This window comes from Betta splendens, chromosome 24, assembly GCF_900634795.4.
Source record: "Betta splendens chromosome 24, fBetSpl5.4, whole genome shotgun sequence".
Taxonomy (NCBI): Eukaryota; Metazoa; Chordata; class Actinopteri; order Anabantiformes; family Osphronemidae; genus Betta; species Betta splendens.
In genome coordinates this window covers 3,154,015-3,169,598 of record NC_040901.2, presented here as the reverse complement: position 1 = coordinate 3,169,598, position 15,584 = coordinate 3,154,015, and the positions used below count along the sequence as shown (strand labels likewise).

The 15,584-nt window shown below is 40.5% G+C and overlaps 2 protein-coding genes across 3 annotated transcripts in view; both read left to right on the top strand.

The window, feature by feature from the left end:
* Window positions 1-3,731, top strand: part of cnih3 (cornichon family AMPA receptor auxiliary protein 3) — a 48,203-nt gene extending 44,472 nt beyond the window's left edge. For both annotated transcript variants that reach the window (XM_055506401.1, XM_029141086.3), the window contains exon 6: window positions 2,171-3,731. In XM_055506401.1, coding sequence (XP_055362376.1) covers window positions 2,171-2,198 — 28 coding nt within the window. In that variant the 3' untranslated portion in view covers window positions 2,199-3,731. The remainder of the gene's footprint in view (window positions 1-2,170) is intronic.
* Window positions 3,732-3,819: 88 nt separating this feature from the next.
* On the top strand, window positions 3,820-15,075 carry si:dkey-1j5.4 (leucine-rich repeat-containing protein 15). Its single transcript, XM_055506400.1, has 7 exons — window positions 3,820-8,231; window positions 9,141-9,335; window positions 9,475-9,659; window positions 9,748-10,004; window positions 10,670-10,790; window positions 10,968-11,103; window positions 14,649-15,075. Exons 2-7 carry the CDS (start codon window positions 9,146-9,148, stop codon window positions 14,828-14,830), a joined length of 1,071 nt encoding a protein of 356 aa, XP_055362375.1. The 5' UTR covers window positions 3,820-8,231; window positions 9,141-9,145; the 3' UTR covers window positions 14,831-15,075.
* Window positions 15,076-15,584: the final 509 nt, after the last annotated feature.

Here is a 15,584-nt window from a genome sequence, read left to right as displayed (position 1 = left end):
ATGCAGTGTAGGATTCAATATGCAAATGAATGCAAGCTTCTGCCTCTAATATTACCTTGTTCAAATAATGATGCCATCCTTCTGGTTGTACCTTTTGGATTATTTTAAATGCTGATACCAGATATCATATATATATATTACAACTGTACATTCTATTATTTTTTCAAACCACATTACATAACTGGTACTTGAAAACTGGTGCAGTAGAGCAGTTGCCCACCAGTCACAGTCAGTGGTAAGCAGTCACCCTGGGTCATGTGTGAGTGACATGTAACATACTCCTCTAGATTGATGATCTGCCTTATTTTTAATGTGGTCTACTGTGAATATACCAGTAATCTCAGCCTCAGGATCAAACAGGCGTAGTTGGAATGGGGGGCAGTTGAAAACAAAGCAAAGGGAGAGGGTGAGAGAGATGTATGATGGGTGAGATGAGATATATGTATATATGAACATACTGTATATGTTACATTAAATACATAATAATTATATAATTAAAACCTAACCACCATATCAATAGAAATATTTATAATTAGGAACATGAAAAAGTCATCAAAGTCGTTAGATTCAACATGGTCCAATAAAATGTTTTGGTTAAATGGTTCATCGGAATTGCTAATTGCTAATTCTCAATTAACATGATGCTAAGGCTATTATGTTTATGCTGTTGCTACAGCATCAAATGAAGGAAGGACATTTTGTCTCATATTCCCAATAGAAATATTTACATTTTACTAAAAAAGAAATGATTTGTTTTTGCTGTTCCAAAACATTTGGAGGAGACTATATAATACAGTAGCTGTAAACATTTGGCAGTTATATCAAATTGTCATTTTTATTTAGTCCAGATAATACACAAGTCTGGTGTGTCTCTTTGCTGCACTACTGTATGTCAAATGAAGAGTCATATTTTTATGCTTAGTTGATGGACCCATAACTCGAACAGCCACAAGTCATGTAGTGATGATGAAGACAGAGGTGTCAAAGCATCCCTGAAGACAACATTGGCTTCCCTCCATCATGTCCTCACTAGTTTCTCTCTGTGACTATGGGTCAATGCATTGAACTTACTTCAACAGCATTAGATTAAACTAAGACGGTAAGTAAAAGCTCTCTACAGCCCCTGGGATTAGTACAAATGTTAAGGGTCATTACATGCTCTCAATGAGGTGCTGACCTGTACTTATCAAGTCACAGCTCGCTAAGATCGGTGTCGGATCCTTAGGCTGTGATTTTTGTTGTCCATGAAAAGGTTTTCTTGATCATAGTGGTCAGTGTTTTACCTGAAGCAAGTACAAAATGCAACATATGTGTGATATGTGTTTTATACATGTTCATACAGATTATATAGATTAATTTATTTGTTCTTACATGCCATCAGTTCTCATTGTGTTGCCAGCATTTGAGACTGTCATCATCAGAAACAAAGTAGTGTCCCCATTGCTGTTTCCACAGCTTCATTTGTACAAGAAGAGGTTTTGCCACCTTCTGACCTTTGACAATTTCGTTTAAGGTTATAGAGGAAAATAGCAAATGCCAGCAGTCTAGTGGTCGAGTAACATTAATTAAACAGTTCAGTTGGCCAATATATTGTACAGCTCAATCCTAAGTGCCACTTTACACGAAAACAATTAACTTGGTGTACTCCATTTGCAAATACATGCCACATTTGCCACACATATGTTAGTTACACAGTACAAATGTGTGGTCTGCACAAAAAGACACCCAGAGATTTAGGTGGTACTGACACGGATAATGATTCAGATGGCTCTTCCAGTTGAACAGGGAGCAGTGCGTGAAAGCTTATTGTAGATACAGTAACGCCCTTCTTTGGGAAAAACGTTTGACCTTCAGGAAAAAACAAAACCTGTCACTACAGCTAAAGACTGAAAGGTGATGACAGAGAAGCTGAAGGAGGACATCACATAAAGGTTTGCTGTCAGAAGCCCAGGTACAGTATGTCCCCTTACTTCAGAGGAACCACAGAGTAACCAAACAAAGAGACTCAAGGCTACTATACATGTGCACAGTGTAGACAGCACTGCTCAGATAAATCTGCCGGAAACACACTACAGATGAATTAAATGTTTGACCATTAGGTGTCAGTTTAGATATGTAACGTCTTCTGTGACTGACTTTCTTTTTCCTGTTTCTTCTTCTTGTGTTTCAGTATGATCTACTCCTTGGTTACCTCATAAGAATTGATTATCAAATGCAGAGAAATAGAACTCTGGATGCATGTTCTGCTTCACAATATGAAGAAGACTTAACTTTATATGAGAAGTAAAGGCTGAATCTGCTGTTTACAGTTTGCCTGGTCGAAGCGAGACCCCAGTTAATCACTGCCTGGCCAACGTTTGTACCGCACACACATGCAGACATGGCTTCCTCTGGCGCCCAACTGTAGTGACTGTACAGTGCTGGTAGCTCAGAGGACAAAGCACATAGTAGTGTTTGCACAGTTCGTCTCAGGCACAGCATGGTGAAGCACTGTCCAACACAGAACAGCTCACCAACCCGCAGTCATTCCTTGTCTACATCTTGTCAACGGTAGCGTCACAGGTGAATCACAAACCAGGGATTAATGAACGAGTGGATGGATGGATGGATGAATGGATGACACTGTACAAAAAGGAGAAAGGGGCTGTGGGGGTAGCGTCGGAGCAGAGAATCCTCCTTACATCCCCTTCGGACGGCACACTTAATCCATGGCCTGTGGACTTCTCTTTCTCTCTAAGATTATGTTAATGGTTTGGTGATGTGTGCATTTTGGTGTATTCAATATCAAAATGCATTTCTTATTGATCTACAGCAAAGGTATTCTATACAGCAAATGCCTTCTTAGTGTTGTCCTAGTGTTGTTCTATTGTGGGAAACATTTTTATAAGACTGTAATGTTAGAAAAAAGACAAAAAGACAAAACCTGTTTAAGTTTTTGTAGTAGAAGAGCACACATTCTTTGCACAAATGGTGTCTTTGAACTTGCACAATATTTGCAATATTTAACTAAATTTTAGGGATACATTAAGATAGTCTAGCCAGACAGGTGAAGGTCTTCCAACAAGTAAAGAATCGTCCCTCCTTGTTTGAAGATGCGGACAATGTGAATCTTTTATAACTGTATTTACACTATGGACCAAATGTTGTCTTTATGTATTTCAGTTTATTTGTTTATGTATATTTGTGAGATACTTCTAAGGCACTATGCTCTTTTCAATAAATATTACTTTTTGTTGTAGCCAAACCACAATAGCACATAATGACTAGTGAATAAAGCAAAAGATAGAAAAGGTGGGTAGTATTAACACATCTCTGTCCCTAATTGAACTAAAAGCAACTGTAGCAGATGAAGGAGATATGTAAGAATCTGTCTAACTGTGTAATGACTCCATTAAGAGTTTCAACAAGAAAGGTGATTCCTCCATATGCAGATCAGAGTTCATCATCCCTGCAACTGGGTGGGTGATTAGAGTCTTGATCAAGATATTTCTACATTGCAGGAGACAACACCTGCATAATCCATGTGTAGCACTGGCCATTTCTAGAGCTCCACCTTTAGCCTCACTCAATGAGCTCACTTTGTAAGGCAAAACTCCAAGAGCTGATACTGTAGGAATGCCCAGTTCTTGTTGTTTTCTCTTCTTTCAATGGTTCCTTTTCTATCTTTACTGTGTATGTATCTAACCAAGTAAAAATACTGAAAATAATAAATAAAATATTTTAAAATGAAACACTCGACGTCCCATCTTATCGTGCTCTTCATGTTTTATAGTTTCTGTTCTTGGTTCAATCGTTCAAACCTTTCCTGCTCAATATATAAAAAACTATCACAACCACTTCATCAGATCACATGTCCAACTTACCAGAGACAGTGCTACGTTGTTACAGCTCCTGCTTTTAGAATCCAATATTTGAGAAGAGAAGTCATATGATTTCCTTTTTCTGGTGTTGCTCCTAAAATTTGCTAATTGTCTTGTCTTTTACTCACCTCAGTTCTTCCCTCAGATTATTGTGTTTAAAATTCCATGGTTAGTGAATCATCAATTAATACCATTTTCAGACAGTCATGTTTAGAGTTTCCATGTGCTCCTTTGTTGCATTTCCACTGAGCTCTGTTTCTACTTTAGATATCGTGTGTCTTTTTGTTATCTTTGTTACTTTGCCAAACATATATGTGTTCACTGTTCTACTTTTGCATTTGTTGTTTTAAACACTTACATTACTTTACCTGATTTATTTATTATTGTACATATTCTTTTTATCCCCCTCTCTGACTCTCATTATATGCCATACTATTTTGGAAACAGCATCAAGATCTCTTTCTAACAGCAAGCTGATCAGATGTGCTACGGAGCTAATCTCACTGTGGGATGTGACTGGAATATGATTATAATCTTAAAATGTAAACTCATCTGAAACTGTCCAAAGTATAGTCTATGACCTTCTCTTCTGATCTGCACTTCTTTATTATGCCGTAGACATAATTCCTCTGTTATCAGCTTCTACATTTTTAGGCTTTTTTATCTTTTGTAGCAGTATTTAAGTTTGGTATATCTTTAACTTTTGACATCAGATTGACAACAGAAACACAGAATCAGAATTTTGAAATGTTCAAAACTAGTCCAAAACTATTTTTACCAAATCCATACAGGGTTTAAAGAGTAATTTACATAATGCCAGGAGATTATAAACATTCATCAGCAGTTGGTTTAACCACATTGTGTATCTAGGATTTAGATGATTAGATTGCATTTGATCATCAATAATTAGAAAATTAAATAAATAAAAATCAAAATAAGCACATTTAGCCAACCTCTTGGCACATCATGTGTGTGTAAATGCACAAACTGGTAATGATGTATTTGGATTAACCTCCTTCCTGTACCTCATCTTCCACCTCCTCCTCTTCTCTTTCCCCAAATCCTCGCTGGAATCTTATTCCCTTCTTAGAGCTCTGAAATGACAGTGAGCTCTTGTCCTGTGATTCTTAAACACTGTGCTCAACTGTATAGAGCAGAGGTTTGTCTGTGGAACTCAGTTTCTTCAACTTATCGCAGCAAGAGAGCTCATTTTAATCTGGCTCTAATGCATATTGCCAGTTACTTTACAGTATGTGAAGGCCCAGCAGAAAGAGGAAGAAACTACTACAATTCTAGACAATGTCCTTCTATAGTTACACACTTAAGCTCTTTCTAATACAGTATGTTTTTTTCTTTATGTTCATATTTGTGGTTTGTGTGATACAAAGTTTTACTTTCACCCTATAGAACTTGAGAAGGCCTTACCCTGAACATGGCATGTACTCGTCCTGTAATTGGATACGCACTTATGAGATGGAAACCTCGAGATCTGTTATCTATCAACAGCTATGCTTTTTTATGCTCAGTGACTGGAAGGAAGGTTGTTTCAAGACAAAAAGCTGGATCTTGACAGCAGAGGTCGGCCAACCAAAAACAAATGCAAATAATGTGTTTACTTACTAAACGTTTTCAATGATAGTTTGTTTTGTTTATTTCTTCTTGGTGTCTGATACTGTATCAAACAGCTACAATGCAGTTTATTGGACAAACTTGTTTAAGCTGATATAGTGGACTAAAAGTGAGGAGACTATTACTCCAGGCATACATGCAATTTAATTTTTGTTTGTTTAATTCACTTAGCAGAAATACTGTAAGGATAACATTAGGGATGGCTACCTAAGCAAGCTACAGTAGGTGGCTCCACACCAGCTAAAGAGACCTGACTACCTGATAGCAGAATGACGTGGAGCAGATATTCCAGTTCAGTCAACTTCACATTACATAAATATTTTATAATTATGACTAGATGAGGTCAGTTACAACCAAAACATACTGTAAGAATTTGTAGAGGAAGACAGACTGCACTACAGTAAATGTTAAGCTTTGTACTGTAGATAACGATCAGAAAACCAATGCTTGCAATTTGTAATTAAATCCTGAACACTGTTCACTGCAAGTCTGCATGCTGCAAAAGAGTAAAGAGTTAATTAATGTTAATCAGAGTATTAATGTAAGATTGCTTTGAAGATTTACTTTATACTTAAGCCTATTTTCTTTTGCAACACAGATGCTGTGCATTGTTTTTCCACCGCTGTCACTCATTAACATCAACAAAAAAAACAGCAAAGGCAGCACTTATGCATAATATTTACTTAAACCAGAAGCTTTATCAGAGCAGCACCACTGAAGTAGTCATGGATGTGACCCCATTGGTCTTTGATTTTGTAGCTAAATGGCCCACATCCACACAGCCATTTAAAACTCCTTAAGGATAATCTTACCCCCCTGGATATACAGTACCTCTTTTATAGGGATTTAGACAAACGTGACTGTATAGGGCTGATGAGAATAATTTCATGCTCTTGTGTTCAATCACATTACTAATGACTTTCCTATAAACTCTCAGTTGGCTACAGAAATAGGATTGGTATAGATATTACTAAAGCTTTTAATAACTGTCATTTTGTGTTTTTGCTTGGGAAGAGCAAAGCCTTCACTTCAAATTTAGCCCCAATTTATGCATTGCAGATAGGCTTACAAATAAGAAAATAGATGTGGGTTGGTATTTCAGGCTAAACAAGCTTTTAAACCAAATAAATATAAATAATTTTACCACTACTGACATGCAACATACAACATAACTAAAGTTAAATTTAGCACCTATTCATGGCCTAACAAACCCTTAGCAAAATATAATGTTTGGGCCCTTAAATAAGATGCCTGTAAATATAAACTAAACTACCTGAATTGAATAGACACATTTTACAAATGCTAACTACTACCTATAGTTGTAATTATGTTTATATTCATATACAATTATAATTGTATACAATATTTTATATTTATATTTTATATATATATTACAGGGAGCAAAGTACTAGATGTAGAACTAACTAAAAGAGGCCATTTACAGACTAAACAGACTGTAAGCGATTGTCAGTGGATTATGTGGTTGCGTACAGCAGCAGTACTGTAGAGGTAAGAAGTGTGCTGAATTGCACCGGTGATGGAAAGAGGTGAGGAGAGGCACAAGGTCCTGGGGAGCTGACTCCTATGTTAAGTAAAATATAGTTTCATACACCTGGCGAGAACAGAGGCTACCACAATCCAGCTATGATTAATCAGATTGGTCATGAATGTTCTACAGCAGGTTATCAAATACAGCAGCACAATGAGCCAGGTAGACAGAGAAGAATGGAGGCCCGAGGTCCAAGGGTTAATACACTGGGCAGGTGACAGAAGGCTGGAAAGTGACAATACACCATCCGGCAGACTGGCTGATGTGTATAGTAATGGGAAACTAATGTACATGATAGATTGCTAATGAGACAGAACAGATATGAAGAAATTAAAAAGTAGTAGCCAAGGAAAAGGTAAAAAAAAAAACAACAAAAGGCAAGGCCAGGAGGTCAGAGGTCATTCATTCCAGAAGTAACAAATAACCTCGTTATTTGTAGCCTTGGAGAGAACACCAAAGGCCAAAGCAGGTGCACTGCAATGACAGGAGCAAACACTCCCTCCAATGACAGGACCCACCACAAAACTTGTCTAGACATGTGAAAAAAAATAAAACAACCAAACTATGAAGACTTATGGCATAGTACGTCCTAATTACACCAAGACGAAACACATACTCTATGAAAAACTATTAATGTTGCATGTTAAGCTACATGGTAAGACACAATTAAAATAAATTTTAAAAATACTGTAGCAACTAAAAATATTTTCCATATTGTTCATGTATGCCAGCAGCAGTGCCATAGTCTCTGAATGCCACATTTCTCTGAGCTCTGTGATACCGCAGAACTCACAGCTCCAGGAGTTTCACACACAGTTTTCACTGTCTGCTGAGAGTGAATCTGAGGCTGCACCAGTAAGTGTTACATAGCTGCTTTCATGTCAGGTATGAGAGGGCGCCTCATATGCTGGATACTTCTCAGTTAGTACTGAAAGCTCTAGTCTCTCTTCTGACATTTAAAAGGAATTAGAAGTATTATTTGTGTATCTACAAAATGACTTTTTAAAGCTCAGTGGAGGCAAGATCACAGACAGCTGAGCTAATTCCCTCTGACTGGCAGTGCATACTTACATAACTGTGTAACGAATGCTTCTGAAGGGAAAATTGAACTTAGTCTGTTTGAGAGGGGAAAATAAAGCGGACAGGCATCTGGAGACCTGCGTGCCGTGTGACAGCTTATTTAGCTTATTCAGGTAAGTTGCACCACAGTCTGACAGAATTTACTTTTATATAAACCTGACTTTTCAATTTATCTCATTTGGATTAGCTTTTAAGTCAAGTGGGAGAAATCAAACAAACGTACTGGTAAAAGGTAATAATGTTCCTGTTGATGACTCTTGTGGTGCATCTCATGTACAGGTAAGGTTTCAAAAGACTGACTCAGAACATGGTCATAAAAATGGAATTGGAATGATGACAAATTATTTTTATTTACTGTATTATGGTTGGTAAAGAAAGAGCTGAAATTATTATAATTGGTATTACACCTAATAAATATTTCTATCTTAAAAAATAATAAAATTTTTGCTTTATAATAATCATCATTTAGATAGCTACTCTTTATATAACTGTGCTTTAGAGGAATCATCTACAAATGTGTATGACCTACAGTATGTATATTACATATTTACTGCCGTTTACTGCTGTTCAAGTTATTCACAGAGCGCATTATTGCGCTCTGTGCAAGAATAAGAAAAGCTTTAGTAGTCCCACAGTGGAAAAATGGCAGGATAGAGAAGAAAAATAAAAATACAGGAGAGAGAATTAAAAGTCAAGTTGGCACAATACAACAGTATACAGATCGGCAGAGGGTGTATGGAGTAATGGGTTGGGTTATTGCATATTGTAAAAATACATAAATATTGCTACAAATACGTGAGTTTAGCCAGGACCCCACAAAAGTCTGCTTTTGTGCAAGTGAAGGAAAAGTTCAACCAGGATATTTGGAAAAGTTTCTCATTTTTATTCTTTGTCTTGATGTAAACTACGTTAAACTACAGTAAATAGATTGAACTTTCAGGATCTTATATGAAGTCTAATGTCTTCGCACGACAAATCCTCTATTTTTATGTCCTGACATCTCTAAATTCATTATTTTGCAGGGCATATGCAGTTTTCAGTGTGGTTGATTGTGGTGGCTGTGGTGCTGTTGGTGGTGCAGGATGTGCAGGGCTGTCCTGACATGTGTAAATGCACTAGGAAGTCAAGTCCAGAAAAGTCAGAGGTCAACTGTCATAAGCGAGGCCTTGATAATTTTCCATCCAATCTGCCCAAAGATGCCTGGGTCCTCCACCTCGGTATGTTAGTTGATCAAACTATCTCAATGTGTTCAGCATTCTAGACATAATACAGTATATATGTCATGTGCAAACATATATCATTTTGGGATGTAATTACTGTACTTCAATAACTAACTTTCACAGTTGTGTTGCACAGGTGAGAATGGCATTGTAAACCTCAAGGCTGGTGCTCTGAAACCTGTTCCACGGATTGAGAGTATCAATCTGGAACGAAATGCCATTAAGGTTATCCACTCCCGAGCCTTTTTCGGTGCAAAGCAGCTGATGCTTTTAAATCTTAATGACAATCACATAACAAACCTCCCCCCAAGAGGATTCCAGGTAATGAGTTTGGAAAAGATTATATGTCCAAAAATTTTATTGGAAAAATCTGAACACAACAATGGGTATTCTTCTGTCTTTTGTTTAGCACCTCCTGAATCTTCGCTTCCTTATGCTGGGACAGAACCAGATTAGAAACCTCAGACCTGAAACATTTCTTGGCATGAAGAACTTGTCAGATCTGGATCTTCCGCAGAACCGGCTAACGACACTCCAGCCTAATGTCTTCAAGTCTCTTATCATCCTCAGAGTTCTGGATTTATCCCTGAATCGTTTACACAACATCAGTCCCAAGGCCTTTACTGGACTTAGACAGCTCATGTTCCTCAACTTGGACAATAACAGGTCACAATAATATAGTAATAATGTAATACTTCTGAGCCACCTGTTCACCAATCTATGTGTTAGCAATCATGTTTTCTGAAATGCACTGTGTAATTCTGTTTTGTACTCAATACTCACCCTGTGAGTGAAAATACTGAGGTCCAATGTCCCAAAAGTGTTGCACTAACCTTGGTGTCTAATTCAAAATAATCAATTTTGCGAGTTGTGCATAAGAGCAAAGCATTATACTCTTATCCTAAATATGAAGGTCTACATTTAATCAAATATTGGTTTAAAATGCCACCAATTTAATTAACTAAGTAATTATATGAGGTTACGCAAAAGTATAGTTTTTGGAATCTTATTAAGGTTTCATGTGATGCCATGGCCATATTTTGTAATTAGCATTAACAGCTTTGCAATGAACAGGATTTGTAGCACAGTACACCCACTCTTCAAACAGCATTCTGTTGACCAAGGCTCTTCTTATTGTTGTGTTTCAACACTCAGATGAAGTGAAGTCATGGTCTTACTCTTTCTTTCTGTTGCATATTTTGGCCAGTGGCATGAATACTGATTTTGATATTCAACCTTAATGCTAAGACTAAAAATTACACACTATAAGTAATATTACTATAATGTAATTAATGAAGCAATTGTTTATTGTACTGTAATCCCAAATCCAGGCTGAAGATCATTCCTGCTGGAGCATTCAGGCCACTGCAATCTCTGGAAATGCTAGTTTTGGACAACAATTTCCTTTCCAACCTAAGTCGGTCAACTCTGGAAGGTCTTGGCAATTTGCAGGTAATAGTTTGCATTGCCCTCTTTACACTGGGGCTACACACAAACACATGAGAAAGTCATATAAATAATGTTAGCTTTAATTTGTTCCTATCCGTTTGCTGAGAGAAACCAATGGCAGAAACATTGTCAGTATGCATGGGCACCCTAAATAACACAATATGGTGGACATTCCAACAGGAATTCTACCTGAGGAACAATAAACTGGAGCACCTGCCGCCTGATGTATTCAGGGACATGCCCAAGCTTTCTCAACTAGCTCTCAGCGGAAATCGCTTCAAGACAGTAGATGGAAACGTGTTTGCCCATATGCCTGGTAAGATCAACACTCCCAGGCTGTCTTTTCACTGTCCCATTTTCACAGGAACAAAGGAGTGACTCATATTTGTTAATGTGGAGATGACTCCACATTATTAGACATGGTTTACTAATGCCAGCATAATACGTGTGTCAGTAGAGAAAAGACAACCGCAAACTATGAAAGGACCTTTTACAGTAGATGAGAAAAGTAGTAAAATTAACATGAAAAAAAATTTATGTAGTTCTAAAAATATATTATCACAATACACCGTCAGCATCAAAAGAAAAAAGAAAAATTTTAACCATTCAACTATCTTTTAATTATTTAAATGTGGGCAACAACTTGATTTCACACGAACAGAAAATTATTATTCCAGGAAAATCAAACAAAACCTGAAAAAACATGTTTATATACAGTACAGTAAGTGAGTATTTAATAAAACATCAACAAAATCTGTCTTAAAATAATACATAGGTCATATCAGGGTCAGAATTCATAGAATATTTTGTCAACAATCTATGTAAAACTGCACAGCATTGCAAGACAAATGTTACAATCTGCCAAATGGCTCTATGGTGGAAGGTTTGGACTGAGTCAGAGTAACACAGAGTCAAACTAATACAGCTAAACAGAAGCTAAGGCATGGCACGAAAAGCCAAAGGCCAGGGCATGGCATGAACAATTGAGGCCAGGGCATGGCACAAACCAACGAGGCTAAGGCATGGCACAAAACCAATGAGGCCAAGGCATTCGCACAAACAGTCGAGGCCAAGGTATTCACATGAACCACCAAGGCCAAGGCATGGCATGAACCACCGAGGCCAAGGCATTCACACGAACAACCGATGCCAAGGCATGGCATTAACAACCGAGGCTAGGAACTGGAACCAGACGAGACACCAGAGACAACGAGACGCTAGAGCCAGCACCAGAGAAAAATCCCGACATGGAGCCAGAGCAGATGTGGATGTCGCTAGCTTATCTGAAGCCGGGACAGACATGGTCAGTGCGAAAACCACCAGGAACAGAGGCAGACGGAGTCCACGCCGAACCACCAGGAACTGAGGCAGTCACGGTCGACGCCGGACCACTGGGAGCTTGACGTGGTCGGTGCCAGACCACCCGAGACCGAGGCAGAAGTGGTCGGTGCCAGAGCACCAGTAACTGAGGCAGACGTGGTCTGTGCCAGGCCATCAGGAACTGATGCAGATGTGGTCTGTGCCAGACCACCAGGAACCAAAGCAGATGTGTTTGGTGCCAGACCACCAGGAACTCTGGAAGCTGCGCCTGCACACAGAGAAGCAGAGGGCACAGGGACCCCGGCTGGTGCGATCATCTTTGGACCCCTGGAGACGGAGGCTGGCGTGGCCTCCCTGGGACCACCAGGGGTGAACCAGCCTGAACCACCAGGAAAGGGGACTGGGACGGCTTCTTCATGGCCAGCAGGAACTGAGGCAGAAGCGGCCTCTTTTCCCAGGTCGAAAGGGGCTGGAGCGGCTTCCACTTCGGGGCCGACGAGGTCTGCAAGGGTCCTCCGCTTCCGGGCCGACAGGGAATAAAATGGACGCTTCTTCAGAACCAATAGGTGACAGAATGGCCGCTTCTTCAGAACCAACATGGGACAGATTGGCCTCCTCTGGACCAACAGGGACAGGAATGGCCACTCTTCAGAGCCAACACGAGACAGAAAGGCCTCCTCCGGGCCAAAAGGGACAGGAATGGCCTCCTCCAGGCCAACAAGAGCGAGAACAGCCTCCTCTTCAGGGCCGACAGGGACTAGAACAGCCACCTCATAAGGGCTGACAGGGACTAGAACGGCCTCCTCTTGAGGGCTGATAGGGAGAAGATGGACAAGACTGGCCTCCTCCGGGCCAACAGGATCTAGAATGGCTCACTCTTCAGGGCCGACAGGGACAAGGGGGGAAAAAAACGGCTTCCTCTTCAGGGCTGACAGGGACAAGAGGGACAAGAATGGCCTCCTCCGGGCCAACATGACCTAAAACGGCTTCCTCTTCAAGGCCGACAGGGACTAGAATGGCGTGCAATGATGTGCGTTGACTGTGGCGTGGCTGGAGCTTGAGCGGGACACGATGACTGCTGTGCTGGAGTTGGATGTGGCCTGTCTACAGGAACAGTAGACATCAGGGCCGGCAAGGGAACTGTGGCTGATGCGGGCTGCGACACAGGGACTGGTACAAGCTGAGATATTAGGGTTGATGCAGGCTTAAAACCAATGGCCAGAACTCCTAGGCCCATCACCACGACGGCCTTGAGGAGAGGTCCAACACCATTCAGCTCAGGGAATAACGGGAGAGTCCCACTGTCTCACTGATTCCGTCGGGTCGGCAGGACTGGGCGCAGGCTCAGAGTGCTTGGTGGGCTTTCTGGTGCCTCTCTGATGAGGCCTGGGGCGTTGACCGCTGGGAGCCTACTTCGGGAAAAGGCAGGGGTTGTGACGGGGATCGGTGAGGTAGCGACGTGAGCTTGAGCCGGCGAGGTGGCGACGTGAGCTTTAGCCGGCTTGAAACGTTGTGCTTGGCTGTTGTTCTGAAACCAGAGCTCCTGCCGGACGCCAGCATGGAGGTCGAGTCAGCATCACCTCAGTCAGCATGTAGGTTGAGTCAGGACACACGGGGGAACAAAGTCCATGAACACCCCACCGCTGAGCAGGGGAATGGCAGAGTCCCATGGCGACACCTCTCCAGCAGGTGGAGCCAGAGCGAGGCCCAGAGGCCGGTGAGACGCCGGAGCTGTGCCTCTAACATGGAACCGTGACAAAACAAGAGCATAAGCATGAATAGAACCACACTCAGAAACCCGAGGCGTAAACTGACCTTTAGGGCGGTGAAGCCAGAGCCGATCAGCGGGACGTTGGTGGAGAGACCGGAGCTGAAGGTAAGCAAGGAGCTCTCGCGTAGGTGCACACTCGAGGCTCCAATTCCTCGAGCCTCGAGCACGCCCAGTCAAACAGTTTTCCCACACCGGGGTAGTCCAACCACCAATATTCCAATATTAAGAAGTGGAGCTCCGCAGGTAAGTCGGGCCAAATGAAATCCATGGAAAAAACGTCTGAAGCACAAAATAATCCGGGGGTGGGGGGACAAGCTAGGCTCGAACAGCACTAGCCTGAAAAAAACAAAACGGGGCGCTGGCTGGGTCATGGTTTGGCCAGATTGGTTGGGGAGCGCAAGTGATGTAGGACCCACAAGCACAGCTGGACACAGTACTAGATTGAGGGACAATTTTAATGATGAACAATTCCTCAACAGCAGCTAGAACACGGCGTCAGGCAGGCAATGGTTTCATGGAAGATCAAGAATGGCACACAAAAGTCCAGACCGTGACATTATGTGACAGTGTGAAACCCCAAAGACTTGTAAAGTATAACGTATTGAGATTAGAAATGTTTTTATATTTTATAAAATTATATATAGTATAACATGTTTTTATACATTAAATTTTTATTTTGGTATATATAGTTTATTATTTAGTCTGTAGCCTTGGTTAGATCAGTATGGTTAATGTGTAATGTAATGTGTCATTTCTGATCTCCCTCCCAGAACTGAAGAGACTGTATTTCCATGACAACCCATGGCAGTGTGACTGTAACATCGACTCCTTTGTTCGCTGGATGGGGCACACTAAGGTGTCTCTTTCACCCCTGAGGTGTGCAGGTCCTCCAGAAGTCTGGAACAAGATTCTCAGCAGTCTCCAAGCCTCCAAAATGCCCTGCCCTGCCTAACACCAGAAATATAGAGCCAAGTCCAAAGGCATTGGCTCAGGAACATGGAGATCTATATTTCTATGTTTTATTTTCCTTTGGGGGAGTTTGAGAGAGATTAGTGCTTTTATTCGAAAGTTACTTGAATAGCATTTCATTACTACTGCAATGTAATCAATAGATTTCCGCAAAGGATAATATACTCTACTATATACTAGCAGCATATTGATGTTACCATGAACACAATAAAAAACTACAAAGCACAACTTTAAAAGTAGTAAGAGTGTGTCTGCACAAATCAAATTGTATGTGTTGTCATAACGACAATACATTTCAATGGCAATACATTTCTTTGTGATAATTAAAACAGTGGTAATGGCTGCAGGAAGCAGCTGCTGCTAATGGAGGCACTTGATGATGTTTCAGGACAAGGAATAACACTGAAGCACTTATACAAGTAAAGTGCTTTTCTACCTTACCTTAACACAACTACGCATGCATGCGAGCACTCACACAATCACAGACCAATGGCAGAACAGGAAGCAATCCACGGCCCTATGATCTGTGGGTTAAACCTCAGTTATCACCTCAGTCGACAAAAGTGAATAAACTATTGGTTCGAAGATTCAAACATGAATTAAACAGGTGAGTAGTATCCTTTTTTTATCCTGCCCGGCAGTTCAACAAGCAGCATGTATTAGGCTGTTACTGTAACTGTTGTTAACTGTTAAATTAATGTTAATATTAATAATTGTTTATTTTAAATAATAATAGG

Coding starts and splice junctions, on each gene's coding strand:
- si:dkey-1j5.4 (XM_055506400.1), top strand. CDS start 9,146: ATGCAGTTTTCAGTGTGGTTGATTGTGGTGGCTGTGGTGCTGTTGGTG. Junction 9,660..9,747: donor TCCCCCCAAGAGGATTCCAG/GTAATGAGTTTG, acceptor TCTTTTGTTTAG/CACCTCCTGAATCTTCGCTT. Junction 10,791..10,967: donor AAGGTCTTGGCAATTTGCAG/GTAATAGTTTGC, acceptor ACATTCCAACAG/GAATTCTACCTGAGGAACAA.